The sequence below is a fragment of the Physella acuta genome, unplaced genomic scaffold, assembly GCF_028476545.2.
Source record: "Physella acuta isolate Inbredline_101_S28 unplaced genomic scaffold, ASM2847654v3 ptg000651l, whole genome shotgun sequence".
NCBI classification, from domain to species: Eukaryota; Metazoa; Mollusca; class Gastropoda; family Physidae; genus Physella; species Physella acuta.
In genome coordinates this window covers 281,650-297,500 of record NW_026732170.1, presented here as the reverse complement: position 1 = coordinate 297,500, position 15,851 = coordinate 281,650, and the positions used below count along the sequence as shown (strand labels likewise).

The window sequence follows — 15,851 nt, the reverse complement described above, 5'->3', positions numbered from 1 at the left end:
CAGAACACAGAAGGCAGCTACACATGCTCATGCCCTGAAGGATCAATGCTAGATAACAATGAACGCACGTGTATTGGTGAGTGATTTTACGATGTTTATTTATTTTTGTAGTTTTAAGACAGTTGCCGCTAACAATACTTAGCTTACACTAGAATATATATATATATATATATATATATATATATATATATATATATATATATATATATATATATATATATATATATATATATATATATATATATATATATATATGTTACGGTCAAAGCCCGAAGTCGGCCAATGCGCGGATTGGCCGGCCAATCCGCGCATTGGCCAATATCGCCTCCCATAGGTCGGTCAGTCCGAAACTTTGCTTGATTTCGGCCTTTGGCCGGCCAATCCGCAGACTGGCCATGGTGGACCGGCCAAAGTCTGAAATAGCTCTTGATTTCGGCCTTTGGCCGGCCAGTCCGCGGACTGGTGGACCGTCCAAAGTCTTAATTAGAAGATCATCTGGCTAGGGACGATTATTAATTAAAGTAAATGACAGAAACATTCAATTTTTGTATTGTACTATAGTCTCAATCTATCAATATCGCCATTTGTTACAACAAGTTGAACTTTTATGGCATTTAGAATTACATAGCAGCTTGTTATTTTTACACTTGCAGCGATTTGTTGTGCACTTAGTTGTGCAATTGCAGCGAGCGTAGCCTTGGCCCCCAGTTAATGATTGTGAAGATGCGATGGTTCGTAGTGATTTTTCCATAGTGCCAACTGACGACAATAAGAGCAGTTTTTTGTGAAGAATTGAAAACTCACTTCTAGCATACAGTTGTTTTAGAACACCATGTTCCGTTCCTAATTTGTAGAAACCGCCCTCGACGCTCATGACAACTGCAATCACGCTTCGGGGATCACCGTGACCTCTGTCAACATCTGGAAAACGGATCGTACATTGTCACCCACTTCACCATCTTTAAATTTTGTATTTGATGTTTTAAGCATCTTAGCACCTTGAGTTTGCAAGCCAGTATGAGCTGCTGATTTGTGTTCCATGATGTCTTGCTTGTTGTGACACAATCTGCAGGTAATGTTCCCTCCGTACCCTTCGTCTGCTTCATTGGGTATTCCACAAATAGCATGGACATCGTTGCCACAGGAACCAAAACTATATAGATCCAAACTATATAGAATCTGTTGGCCACATTATTGTCACGCAACTGGTCTGGACGTTCCGCCACTGCAGCAGATGTGTTAGCTGAGGATGTCGTTGTATTTATGGCAACCTCCATTTCTTGTTCAATGTTCTCAAGTTCTTCCTCAGTAACTATTTTATCGAGAGCCCATATATGGAAACTAACATGGATTTACATTTTTTTCTTTTGACAGCCATCTGTCTCATGGTCTAAAGGCCCTTTTGATCCATGTCGCCTTGCATATAGAATGCTATACAAACAAGAGCTAAACAATACGTTACTCTCAATGAAAACGCACCCAGAATAATAGAAATGCGATCACAACTTGAAATGCGATCACAACTTAGTCTAGATAGAACATTGGCCAGGACATCCCGGCCAGTGCGCGCATTGGCGGGCCAATGTACAAAATACGCTGTCAAGTTTAAGCGCTTCGGACTTTGGACAGTACGTCCCGGCCAGTGCGCGCATTGGCCGGCCAATGTACAAAATACGATCTTAGTGCTAAGTTCTTCGGGCTTTGGCCAAGAGAGCCGGCCAATCCGCGCTTTGGCCGCACTTCGGGCTTTGACCGTAACATATATATATATATATATATATATATATATATATATATATATATATATATATATATATATATATATATATATATATATTTACTTCAAAAATCAAAATGTCTTTCTTTTAATAGACAGTTAATAACTTGGACAGACACTAAAAGCGTTTTCAGCACAAACACCTAAAATACCTTAAAATACAACGCATTTTGTGTTACTATTTGCCATAGACAAGCTTCAAGAAGACAGTACCGTACTGGACGCCTATGCCGAATTGGCGCAGATAATATATTCGTTTTATGTGCTTTTGTCACAGGTTATTTGACCACAAGTGTTTGACCATAGGTACTAAAAACCGCATGTTCTTTGGCCATAGGTGATGAGATCACATGTTCTTTGACTATAGGTGTTGTGACCATGCTAGTCTTTATAGTTCATGTGTTGTCCGAAAAGTAAACGCCACATTTTTAGGTGATTGCATTTTAGACGTGAGTAGACTGTGAAATACACGTATTCGATTACAATTTTCAATTTGGAAACAAGCCAGGCTTGTCGTATTCTACGTCCACATAAATGTACTTGTGGTTGAAGTATATGGATGTTGTTCACTATTGTTTCAGCAAAATCATGAAATGGCAATTAGTGATACGTATGTCGTTACTCTATCTGGATTTAATTAGCTTGGTCTACATTACTTGTATTTAAACATGTTGTGAAACCTGATAATTACATTAATCCGCAGCTTAAGATTTAATTTTCACACACTTCCCTCCTTTTCTATGATATAAAAAACGTACAATAACTCATATACAGGCAAATGCCAGCCATTATCAAAGCTAATTTATGGACAACGCCCAGTTTAGTCCAGTCGAACAAACTATGGTCAAAGCACCTGTGGTCAGTGTTCAGTTTTCACTACTTCGGAAAACAGCCTGAGATGCAGAAAACTCCAATATTGGCAGAGGGTTTCATTTCTAATACATTCTTAAATACACTGTTTTTTAGCTTGCAGCGGAGAAACCTGGGGCCCACAGTGCAGTCATTCTTGTAGTTGTACAACAGGGTCAACCTACTGTGATATTAAGATAGGATGTGTATGCAAGCCAGGATACACAGGCGAGATAATGTCTTTAAATTACCTTAAACAGGTCGGCGTGGTCGCATCGGTAAAACTCATGGTTGCTAAACCGAAAAGTCTCGAGTTCGAACCCTCGGGAAGATAAGGCTCGTTAACTGGGGCCAGTCACTCTTCTAGGAGAGACAACTCCACAATCAAACAACTGCTGTCCTGCAGTTTGTTCTTGGTTGGACAAATGCTATCGAAGCAAATCCAAAAAGAAAAGCAGGCTGAAATTGAAGTCAATGGCCTCATTGGCGCTTAACAGGTTGAAACGTATATTTAATCGTATTTGAGGGGATTACTTCCACCACTAAAATTAAAAACAAAGAAGAAGAAAGACCTCAAACATTTTGAATTTTAAAACTCTACAATGTTTGTTGCGTTTTTTTAATTATATGTTTTATATTTATATGAGTAAACATATTCAGTTATAATTAAGCGACAAAAAAGTAAATTTTATCGAATTGACTAAATTTTAAAATATGTAATACCAACACGACAAATAATAAACATGCTAAGTACCACACTACCAAATACCACTTTAAAAGAAAAAAAAAAACTTAAAATTGTTGACTGCCTCCACACAGCACAAACGATTAAATACATTTCTGGTTTAAACGAATTGCGTCTTTACATTTCTATCTAGGACAATTCTGTGAAACTGACATTGATGAGTGCAAGACTAGTTTAAAAAAATGTGGTTTCAATGAGTTTTGCCAAAATTTACCTGGATCTGCTACATGTGAATGTATTAAGGGATTTTATAGACAGTGGTCGACATGTAACGGTAAGAGACTGACGTTAAGTAGAATACCACTTCAAATAATCTGAAGAAAAAGTTATGTTTGTATTGTAGTACTATTTAAATTCTTACGTATTATTTTATGATTAAAGTATATTTTTTTCAAACGAAAAAGGAAAGGAGTATAGTCTTAGCACCATCATTTTGTTAGTGGTAGGAAATCTAATATATATCCAAGTAAAATAATATGCACAGAAGCAAATTCACATCGTAATATATTCTTACAGGTTAGGTAACGGTAGTTAATGTTAGGTTAGTTTAGTTTGGTGTAACATTACTAAAACTGTATGCTGGCATGACTTAAATTAAAAACCTGGTCGCCCACTTATAGAAAATGTATTCCGTTCATATGGAGTTTATTGATAGGTTCGGTTTATTAAATATAATATAAGACTTATGCTCAAATTTCATTATTATTTCATTCTTTTTTGTGCAGGTAGCTGTAGAAAGGCTACACCAAATTAAATATTTTTTTTTACTTTTTAGTGCATTTTTTCATTTGTGTTATTTTTTAAAGATTCGTAAATACAATAAAAGCTTTTTTCCCTAAATTTAAAAAAAATTTATTGTGAGATTTTTAAAAGATTAGTTAGGTCCTAATTACTGCTTACAGATATCGATGAATGTTCTGCATTATCCCCATGTGACAAAAACCTGGAATATTGTACAAACACTATTGGTAGCTATCGCTGCTCGTGTAACACAGGATACATTAAGAACTCACAAGGCATATGCACAGGTCAGTTTATATTTAAATGTTTGAATGTTACCTTCAGCCAGTTCGTCTAATTTTAAAACACGTTATACAAGATTATTGATAAGTTTAGATTGATGTAATATATTATTCAAGATAAAGGCTTTTTATGTAGGCCTATTCATGCTATAATTTAAAATCTAAACTAGATGTATATGTATTTTTGTTAGACATAGATGAATGTGCATTATCTGCTACACTTTGTGACAAAAGTACAGAAATGTGTGTAAACAAAATAGGAAGTTACACTTGCGCCTGCAAAAAAGGGTATGCAAGGAAATTTGGTCGCTGCGAAGGTTTGTATCATGTTAATTTTAGAATATTTTTTTATCCCGTTGCTAATTTATTTCCTCTAATTATTTGCTGGTAAAGCTGGACTTAGCTCTCCTAAACGTTCCCATATAATTGCAAAAAGAAGAAACGTATGGGGTATATCTTTAAGTGGAATTGGATATATAAATGGTACAGATTTTGTGACATAATCACTCGAAAAAACAAATAGAGGCTAATTTCTTGCAAAATATAAAATTCAAAAAGTTTTTGAAAACAAAAAACGGAAATAAAATACTACTTTCGGTAACCGGAAATCGTTCGAAAATTTACTATCGGAAATAATGCTGTGGGTATGATGATCTACAACTCAATAATATATTCTATAAAAGATAAAACAGATCGGATGAAAATTAATTTAAGACACAAACAGTCATATAGGGGAGAACGATGAAAACAGGTCGCAGATTTTACCCTCCAAAATTTTTTTTTCTCTATTTTCTTTCTAGAATGATCCCAACAATTCCTAGTTATATATACAAATATTTAAGGTGACTTCGTCGTGAAGACTCTGGTTAGTAAATAAAGACGTTTATGGTACCGAATTTAAAAGTCATTATGTTGGTGAGATGTGGGACAGGCAAAATGAGAAGTGGGACACTCGTTTAGTTTAGAAAAAATAAAAAAAATCCATAAAAAAACGTTTTAATAACAAGCTTATATGTACTAATGCACTAAAAAGTAGCAAAATAAATTATAGACTACTATTTAAATAACTATAAAGAAAAGCGTGGGTCACTTTAGTACTTTAGTACTTATTTTATACCTTTACTAATATTTGAGAAGAGACCCACGCTTTTCTTTATCGTTATTTAAATAGTAGTCTATAATTTGTTTTCTACTTTTTAGTGCATTAGTACATAAAAGCTTGTTATTAAAACGTTTTTTATGAATTTTTTTGTAAGTACTTTACATGTTTTATTTACAATAGTGTTACATAACTAAAAACCATTGCGCGTCTATTGAACGTGATGGCGCAGCTATTCAACCTTACGGCGCAGCTATGGAGCGTGATGACGCGTGTGGTGTGGTTGGATAGACATGCCTACTAATTCGGTCCAAATTTTAATTAATTCATAAAAAATTAATTAGTCATCCAATTAAGTCAAATTTAGTTTCAGATTGCATTGTCTTCATGTCTTGACGCACGTGCCAAATGTGAATCGTATCGGTCAAGTAGAAGTTTCCGAATTTTCACTCCTGCGTTTCGGTCTAGACTGACGACTGACGACAGAGGAAGCAAGTTAAATAAAAGCTTGTAATAAACAGATATCATTTTCAATAAATAAAATGTAGGATAAGTACTTGGCCGTAGAGATAAATCTGTTCCATAAAAATGACAAACTAATAGAAGATACCGAACGTCTGAGAATTGAGGTATTTTGCTCAACTTACAATCAAAGCTAGTATGTGGCATATATTTTTTTATAAGCCTTCTCTGTAATTAGCACAAAACGTACAAAAATAATTCAGTTGCATAACAAAATGAATAATGTACTTTCCCTAATAACAGGATAGACAGGATAAAAACAATTTTGAAGCTGTGAAAGGATTTTGAAGATACAAAAAAAAAAAACGCCTTTAGGCACTTCTCTGTACAGCTCAAACTAATTGCTGGCGCAGGAAAGAAGTTATTAATAAAGTCTCGTCTATATTGCATGTTTTATGTGGATAGATTGAAATTTCGGTCTAAAATTTTCGAAATAATGCGTTTTCTTAATTCTCAACACTCTTCCCTGCTTATTGATGTCTATAATATAGCCAAACTAACATTTTACCAGAGTCCTTTTTCTAAACTCAATAAAAACTAAACAAGGACACTACACAAAAATAAACTTTTTTACTAGCAAATATAATGTACTGTTAAGATAATGAGAGAGAAAGATTACTGACGGGTAGGGGGTGTAACTGGTAAGGGAAAAATTACATATTTTTCGAAATGCTGTTGAATACATACATTGAAAAAATTGTAAATTTGAGTTATAAGTCTGGTATGTGATCCCCATTATTTAAGGTTAAGTTAAGTTTCCCTTTCAAACCTGACGGTCTATAGGGCAAGTGAAGTAGAGTTCACTTGTTTCTCTGACATCGGCATATGAAGAGATAGTGTGGTCAGAACTATGCCCAGCCGCCTTTACTTTCCCTAACATGGGTTACGTACCCATCATTATTTACCCCCATTATTTAAATAGGTAATTTGGTTTTTTTTTCAGATATTGACGAGTGTTTAGATAATTCTGCTTCATGTGATACGAAAGTTGAGAACTGTATCAACACAGTAGGAAATTACAGTTGTGTATGCAAAGGAGGATACATTAGAAATAGCAAGGGTGTTTGTGAAGGTGTTTTATTAATTGTCTGTAAATAATATTGAGCTGAGTTGTCTGGTAATGCGATTCAATTGCGTTGGCTAATTACATATTTTATTGTTGCACTGTGGGTTTTTATTTTGTTAATGTATAGTATCATGCCTGTACAACGTTATTTTACGTTTGGTGTTGTAAATTGTGCATACATGTCTTGTTTAGAGATAATTAAATTTAAATTTAAAAATGTCTATATATTTACGTCTAATTCAAATCCACTAAAAACTTTCTGTTTTTCATATTCATAGACGTTGACGAGTGTAATTCACTTTCAAGCACAAACTGTAAGAAAACCGTCGAAGTTTGTGTGAACACTGTAGGCGGCTATGTGTGTGACTGCCAAAAAGGATACATAAAGAATACAAACTCTATTTGCGAAGGTTCATTTTCGCTGATTTAAATAATTATTATATTCTTAGTATAGTGTGAAAACGACTTTTTCTACTATATTAATTTATTTTTTATATCCTATACTAAAACAAATAGCATATATGATTCAAAAAGAGAAAACATATACATTTATAAAAATATATTTGTATATTTATATATGTATGTGCCTATATATATATATATATATATATATATATATATATATATATATATATATATATATATATATATATATATATATATATATATATATAAATATAAATATAAATATAAATATATATATATATATATATATATATATATATATATATATATATATATACATATATATATATATATATATATATATATATATATATATATATATATATATATATATATATATATATAAATAAATAAATAAATATATATATATATATATATATATAAATAAATAAATAAATATATATATATATATATATATATATATATATATATATATATATATATATATATATATATATATATATATATATATATGTATTTATTTATTTATATATATATATATATATATATATATATATATATATATATATATATATATATATATATATATATGGGAATTTCTATTCCAATCTAGATATTGATGAATGCGAACTAAAGATAGATCAGTGTAATCAAATATGTGAAAACAAAGTCGGATCCTACAATTGTTATTGTCAGCAAGGATTCTATCTTTCTGATAACAAATGGCAATGTATTAAAGGTTGATAGCTGTTTCTCGATATATATGTGTACCTTTAGTTAAAGAACTGTATTTTTTTTTTAAATTTCTAACCAGTAACAATATTCTAATGTGTGCATAATGACATGTATAATATATTTATATACAAATATATCTGCACCTAAATTCTTAAGTATTTATCTATGTTTATAATTACACACACATATATATATATATATATATATATATATATATATATATATATATATACAGAATGGAGAGAGAGTGAGAGGAACTGAGTTTAAACGGGAGATATAGATAAACATAGATAGTTTGATTTAAGTATTTATAACTTACGACATCAGAAACCTATTTACATGACTGAATATTAATGCTTAAGAATGCTTGAGTTTTTTTTTAACATTAGCCTTTGACATTACTATACAATGTGTTGATTATCATTTAGCTGCAGACTCATGTACACGCCTCAAGTCCTATTGTGATTACGGTTGTGGTGTTGATGCAGACGGTGATGAATTTTGTTTCTGCCCTAAAGGTTTTAACTTAATAGGACCTTACATGTGTCAAGGTTGGTCGTGTAGAAATTATTGAAATTTTAAAATTATTACTACATTGAATATATAAAAAAATATGTGTTATAAAGTACATAATTTGATAGAAGGCCTTCTCTTATAATATACTAGCCGTCCCGGCCAGGCCCTGCACTGGCTTCTGTGAAAAAACTAATCTGTAAAGGACCAAGACTTGTGTGTTTAGTAATCAGGATTTATGAAATGTATTACTTTTCAAATTAACCCTAACCCTAACCAACCAAAGCAGACAAAAAACGCAAACATAACGCAAACACAAATACAAACACAAACGTAAACACACAAACACAAACCCAACCACAAACGCAACACTAACACAAAGAAAACACAAACATAAACGCAAACAAAACAAAAAACGAAAACAAAACCCAAATGCAAACGCAAACCCAAGCCCAAAGAAAACACAAACGCAAACAAAAACAGCGCTGTTTAAAACGAAATTATGCACAATAGCGCTCACATGATAGCCAATCGCGACAAATCGAACCCTGCCTGAGCGCCGGCGGACGCGCCTAATTCAATTTAGTGAAGGACTATAATACCCCAAGCGGAAAGATAGAAGTAAACGTTTATGAGCTTCTTCTAAACTGTTATTTATTACAAATAATATTTAGTAGCCTATACAGTACGTTCAGTGTATAAAATAAATAAAAAAACAGTATTTAAAATGTCTGTGTTTTAGTTACCACATTTCACTTGATTAATCCATGGTAATTATGTACTTATTTTTTTCCCAACACCAAAACAAAGTAATACATTTTTTTCCCTTGATGTAATGTTTTTTTTAAAGGGAAGTTATTGTGTTTTCCTAATGTATCATAGTGACGTAATGAGTGCTAAAGAATAAAGTTGAAATTATGATACATTTTCTTTAAATGCACATGCCGTCAATTAACACTATAAATTTGGAAAATGAAGTTTGTTTTGCAACACCTTCAATATTAATTTTTAAATAATTAATTTAGATGATAAGCACTTTAGATATATCACACTATGGCGATCAAGCCTATTTTTTCCCTCTATTTCTTCGTAATCAAGTTTTCGTACGCTGTCTCATACACACATACATACAGAATTAAACTTTATAAATTAGATCTTCCAAGTTTATTTGGAGTTCTTTAATGTGGTGAAATATTTCAATTAACATGCATACACATGTGATGAAAATTAACTTTTAACTTTATTATTTCTTTATCTGGAATGAGTAAGCAACAGATAGTATTAGATCGAAATGTTAAATTGAATAAAATTGTACCAAAAAATGAAAAGAAAAAATATGAAACTGAATTTAATGGTTCACAAATAAAAATATGTTTTTTAGTATTGATATGGTATATGAAAATAAATTTTCAGACATAAATGAGTGCATGACCTACAGCGACAACAGATGTGAGATTAGGAGAAGTTGTGTCAACATTGATGGCAGCTATACGTGTTCATGCAACTCTGGTTCAATGCTAAACAATGACAAACGCACTTGTGTTGGTGAGTATTATAGACATCAATGAAAAATTACTAAATGGTTGTGTTACCAATTATACAACTTTGAACATTTAACATTTCAAACTGTAATCAAGAGAAAAATATTCATGAGCTGCAGATTATATAAGTTGAAATGTAGAAATGCATAGCCGTAACAACGAAAACAATTTTTTCGGCAACTTTGTAATACAAGTTACACTGTAAGAAAGTTACAAACTGTACTAGCTCTACGATTGACAAGTTTTGAAATATATAAATGTGTAATTGTAATCTAGAAAAACATGTATGGTTTAGCTATGCAAATGCTCTACAGCTTGCAGGGAAGGAAAATGGGGTATAGAGTGCAACCAGTCATGTAACTGTGGGACAGGGGCGGATCATTGTGATTCGGTGACGGGTTGTATCTGCAAGCCTGGCTACGTGGGTGAGTTTTCTATTAATCCATTTCAACTTAATTTTTAAAAAAATTCCTTTTGCCTGAAGCAGAACATTCATGTTTTTTAAATAGTGCTCTGCTCAGTTAAATTCCAAATAGATTAGTCACACACGTAAACAAACTTGGACACGCAAAGATGCACTCATATATATATATATATATATATATATATATATATATATATATATATATATATATATATATATATTAAATTATATATATATATATATATATATATATATATATATATATATATATATATATATATATATATATATATATATATATATATATATATATATATATATATATATATATACTCAGTTTGTACGTTAATACCATTGTTTTTAAACTAGGCCTGCAGTGCCAATATCGTGCTGATGTGTGTAGCTTTCAGACCTGCAGCCTTAATGAAAAATGTGTAAGCTTGTCAGGCTACGCAAAATGTGAATGTAAAGAAGGGACAACTCGCATCAATGGGATATGCAAAGAAAACAATAAAAATACTCAGGGTAGCTATCGAACGTTATTTAAAGCTTTTTGGATAAATTAAAATGGCAACCAACAAAAATCTTATAAACATCATTATTAATTGTGCACAGGTATCACATGTTTTGGAACATTTTCATTTAAATTATTTTCACTCAAAAAGATTTGAATGATAAATCAATGTAAAAAATGACAATTATAACGAAGTCCATAAGTCGTCTTTTGATATAGCATAATTTACATTGATAAATATTGCACAACCTTGATGCAATGAAATTTGATATGTGCTAGTTTCTATTTTTCTATAAGTTGTTTCGCAGCTTTGTCTAAATATAATTGAAACAGTTAACTTTAGCATTGTACACATATTTATACATTTGAGTATTGTATGACTTTTAGTGCAATAAATGATCAAACAAAATAATGTAGGACGTCGATATCGCATTTATGAAGTATGCAATCATCTAGACATTTAGTTGTTGGTGAATACAAACTTTGAATTTTCAGAAAAAACAGTAAATGTCTGATTACTTTTCCGTGTAGATAAAAATGAATGTTTATATAACCCGTGTGACATCATGACAGAAGACTGCACCAACACGGTAGAAAGTTTCGTATGTTCTTGTAAGAAAGGATACACGAGAAATAAACAAGGCGTTTGCCAAGGTTGGTTTTTAATTATGTGGTAACATTTAAATGAAGCGGGAGTGACTTCCCCAAAACTTTATTGTATATATAATAGTAAGGAATGGGGATGGGAAACAGAGTTTCTTCCAGCCCCCCCCCCCCCGAACGAAATGAAATTTATATAATTTATATAGAAAATATATACTTTTAACAGTGTCCGCCCCCCACCCCCCCCCCCCCACCCCCGAAGAAAGTCTACCGCCCCCCCCCCCCGAAAATTTCAAGTGCCCCCCGGAGAAAAAAGTCTGGAAGAAACACTGATGCAAATATATAAAGATATTATTATAGAAGATAGTTGGGAAAAATCTCTAATTTTGTAAGTAGAAACAAAAAGGAGAAATTACAACAAAACAATTTATGAGAATTTTATATAAACACTAACCAAACTATGATTTTTTTTGAGATCGAAGATATAGCCAGCTACCCCTTTCGTTTCTCAGAAATCTCTAAAATAATAACATAAATCTAAGTACAGCAGCTAATATTTTTGTAGACGAAATTTTATACACAGGTGTAAGAAACTATTACTTGATTTTTATTTTTTATTTTGAGTGATTTTCCATGATCCTAAATGGTACTTCAAGCTATTTCGAATTTTTCAAAACAATCACTTCTACTGGACCGACTTCTTTAGATTTATTCACATAGGTCAAGACTCGATGGCAATGCACATTGGCATAAAATGAGAATAAATTAGATAAAAATTAGATTATTTAAAAATAATTACTATCACTAATTTTCCGCTATATTATACAATTAATGCATTAATTTGTTGAACTATTCGACTTTATTCTATTTGATTAATTAAGTATTAAAACATCGCAATTCTATAACCCAATTGCGCTGAGAGGGTCATCCCCTTTAATTTTATATAAGAACATACGAGAAATTTTAGACAAGTTCGAACCCGCTTTAGTTAATTTTTGCTTTGTTGAACAAATGTTACAATTGAAACATGGGTATAAAGATACTTTAATTTTTTATCAAAAATGACTGCTTTATTATCACGATCTCTATTCTATTGTTAAAAATATTTGCAATTTTCTTTCTGCAGAAACTTCTACTTATGTATTTACTATAAAAATTGAAATGGATGTCACAAAGTTGAACCTTCAAGATGAAAATAGCATTGACTACAAAGACATGAAATCGGAAATTCAGGCAGAAGTATTCAATTTAATTAAGTATTCAGAAATTAATTTAAAACATTGCAATTATATAACCCGATAGTGCTGTGATTGTCATTCCCCTTAACTATTATATAAGAATATACGATATATTTAGGGGAGTTCACACACACTTAAGGGGGTCGACCATAAATGTCGTCACACTCGTAGGGGGGAGAGGGGGATCCGTAATTTTGTGACGGTGTGTGATGAGAGGGAGGGGGGTGTCAAATGTGCAATGTCACACTTTTGCATTATAAAAAAGCAATGTTAGAAAACGAATTTTAGACGTTATTTCGCGTTTTTGAAAATTGTTTTAATAAATTGTAATAGGAATTGATTCACATACTCTATTTTGACAGAGTTCAGAGAAGATTTTGGAAAAAATATCGATGTTTTAAAAAGAAAATTCAACTGCAATTTTGAGGGGGATTGCAGGCTAAGGTGTGACGTCATTTTAGGGGGGGTCTGGCTTTTTGTGACAATGTGTGACGGAGGGGAGGGGGGAGGTAAAAATCGTCAAAAAAGCGTGACGTCATTAATGGATGACCCCTTATTTAATCTTACCTTTTTTTTTAAAGAAATTAAATTTCGTATCTAAAAAAAGCATGTGTATTTTATGTATACACAAAAAGGTGTTTGTGATTTTGTCTGTAGATTGAAAATATAATGCAAAAAAGAGGGATTTCAACAATTAAAGTGGATGCAAGCAAACTAAGGTTAGCGCACTTTGTAGTATTAAGTATGTCGTTATTTTACAAATTGATAAGTTAAATGTAGAAAATATTCATTACAAATAGGAATATTAGTCTGACACTTTGGTTTATTTCGTGATTATATCTAAACTAGCGTGCCCGCCCCGCGTCTTGCTCAAAGGGGTTCAGAAGAAAGTCTGACGCAATATTTTAAGAAATGGTCATCAATGCGATACCGTTCCTATATTCCTAGATGTATGACCTTGTTTTCTAAACTGAGATATTTTAATGTAAACGATACCTGCGCATGGATCATATTTATGCGGAAACGGGTTTACCCACACTACCGCATGAAAGCTTGAGTCTACGTTAATTAATCACTCTCCGTAATAATGAGGGAGAACACACTTCGACGATCGCTCAGTGGCGTAGCTAGGATTTTCGGGCCCCTATGCAAAAATTATCATTGGGCCCCTTCGTCAATCTGTAAAATGTGTATGATTGTTATACGTCCTAACTATGTATATACACAATGTTATTATGCAGTACCCCGTAACGTAAAACACCTCTGATGTACATCGCGTTTATGTAAAAGCAAACTAACAAATTAACATTTAAGTAACCTAACACAGAAGCGTCACATGGCGGTGGCGGAGGTGTCACAATTTAGGCCTGACACCATGACGAAAACTCGTAAAATTTACTGCCAAAACTATGTATTATCCAGATAAAATAATAAAATATTAAGGAAAGTGGGTAACAGTCCACCGGAAATGCAAAATTCTTGGAGGGGTGGGGGTTGGGTGACACTCACTAAACGCACAGGGTGATACCGAACCTTGTGACGCTACTAACATCACCATAATGGAAAGACTCGGGGCGCCCAAACGTATAGGCTACTATTGTCAAGGCGCTCTAAGACACCCCTTATGTTATTCAGTCATCGATTATATTAGCTCTCCGCATTGCTATGGCTTTACGCTCATTAAAACAAGTATATATGCCGTAGTGCTCATAGGGGAACCCGGTGCGCCAGTTTGGCCATTGAATAAAGCAGTAACCCTAACCATTTGTGCAGGATTACCAATCAACTGACCCCAGGTGCTAAGAAAGGCGCTGGGAAGCTCTGGGTTACAAAAACTGTCGTTATTTGGGATATCAGATTAAAAAGTTGCATTCATGTCCTATTATTTGTTCATCCATTCATACACACACGATCATTCTCACAAATAGCGGGTTAGGCGTTAGATAAGACTGACAGTAGGAAATGGATAGGTGGAAAGATGCTTGTGTCAGACATGTTCATTAATTTTTGCAAGTGATATATTTTTGTAGAATTATAAATGAAAATTAGTTCTTTTAAGCAATAGACAAAGACGGTCTAGAAAATTATTTATTTTTGACAACCTCAAATGTTGTAAGATGTTAGTTGGTAAAGGATAAAAGAGCGTTTTAGACGTATTTTAGAGACGTAGAGGGGTCGGTAAAGCTCATGGTTGCTAAACCGAAAAGTCTCGGGACAGCCACTCTTCTAGGAGAGACAACTCCAAAATCAAACAACTGCTGCCTTGTAGTTTGTTCTTGGTTGGACAAAGGCTATGGAAGCAAATCCAAAAAGAAAAGCAGGTTGAAATCTGAGTCAATGGCCTCAATGGCGCATAACCAGTTGACACGGAATTCTTAAATGTGATGGAAGCATGGTCGAGTCGGCAAAGCTCATGGTTGATAAATTCGTAAAAAAGTCTCGTGTTCAAACCCTCTGGCAGATAAGACTCGATCCCTCCCAACACTAAAAATTAAGAACGAAGAAGAAGAAGAAGACGTAAGGCCTATAGGCAAACTTTGCTATTGGACGGGGATTATTAGAGGACGCGCGAATGATAAGCCAAAATTCCCGCGTTTTGAACGCGGATTCAAGATTGAACTCCCCCTTAGTGCGCAAATAATTTTGAGTGATACTTTTAAGAATGACGGGGGTTTTGAGAACAGAGCAAAACAAAAATAATTGAGTCGGGCTGCGTTTAACATGTGTGCAATAATTGCTCCACTGTTGTCCGAATGTTTCTCAGTTCTTCACCTTAT

General features: G+C 32.9%; 1 protein-coding gene and 2 long non-coding RNA genes across 3 annotated transcripts in view; all 3 read left to right on the top strand.

Annotated features, from left to right (window-relative positions):
• The window catches only part of LOC131948597 (adhesion G protein-coupled receptor E2), an 8,877-nt gene extending 3,679 nt beyond the window's left edge, over nt 1-5,198 (top strand). The window contains exons 4-9 of the mRNA XM_059310198.1: nt 1-76; nt 2,744-2,854; nt 3,505-3,645; nt 4,274-4,399; nt 4,585-4,710; nt 5,194-5,198. The exon at nt 1-76 is cut by the window's left edge and continues 56 nt beyond it. Of these exons, the coding sequence (XP_059166181.1) occupies nt 46-76; nt 2,744-2,854; nt 3,505-3,645; nt 4,274-4,399; nt 4,585-4,710; nt 5,194-5,198 (540 nt within the window). The 5' untranslated portion in view covers nt 1-45. The remainder of the gene's footprint in view (nt 77-2,743; nt 2,855-3,504; nt 3,646-4,273; nt 4,400-4,584; nt 4,711-5,193) is intronic.
• A 2,166-nt stretch (nt 5,199-7,364) lies between these two features.
• Nucleotides 7,365-8,777, top strand: LOC131948609 (uncharacterized). The gene is made up of 3 exons (XR_009388036.1): nt 7,365-7,490; nt 8,120-8,245; nt 8,670-8,777. It is a non-coding gene; the product is annotated as an uncharacterized LOC131948609 (long non-coding RNA).
• A 2,325-nt stretch (nt 8,778-11,102) lies between these two features.
• On the top strand, nt 11,103-13,073 carry LOC131948610 (uncharacterized). The gene is made up of 3 exons (XR_009388037.1): nt 11,103-11,244; nt 11,765-11,887; nt 12,963-13,073. It is a non-coding gene; the product is annotated as an uncharacterized LOC131948610 (long non-coding RNA).
• Nucleotides 13,074-15,851: the final 2,778 nt, after the last annotated feature.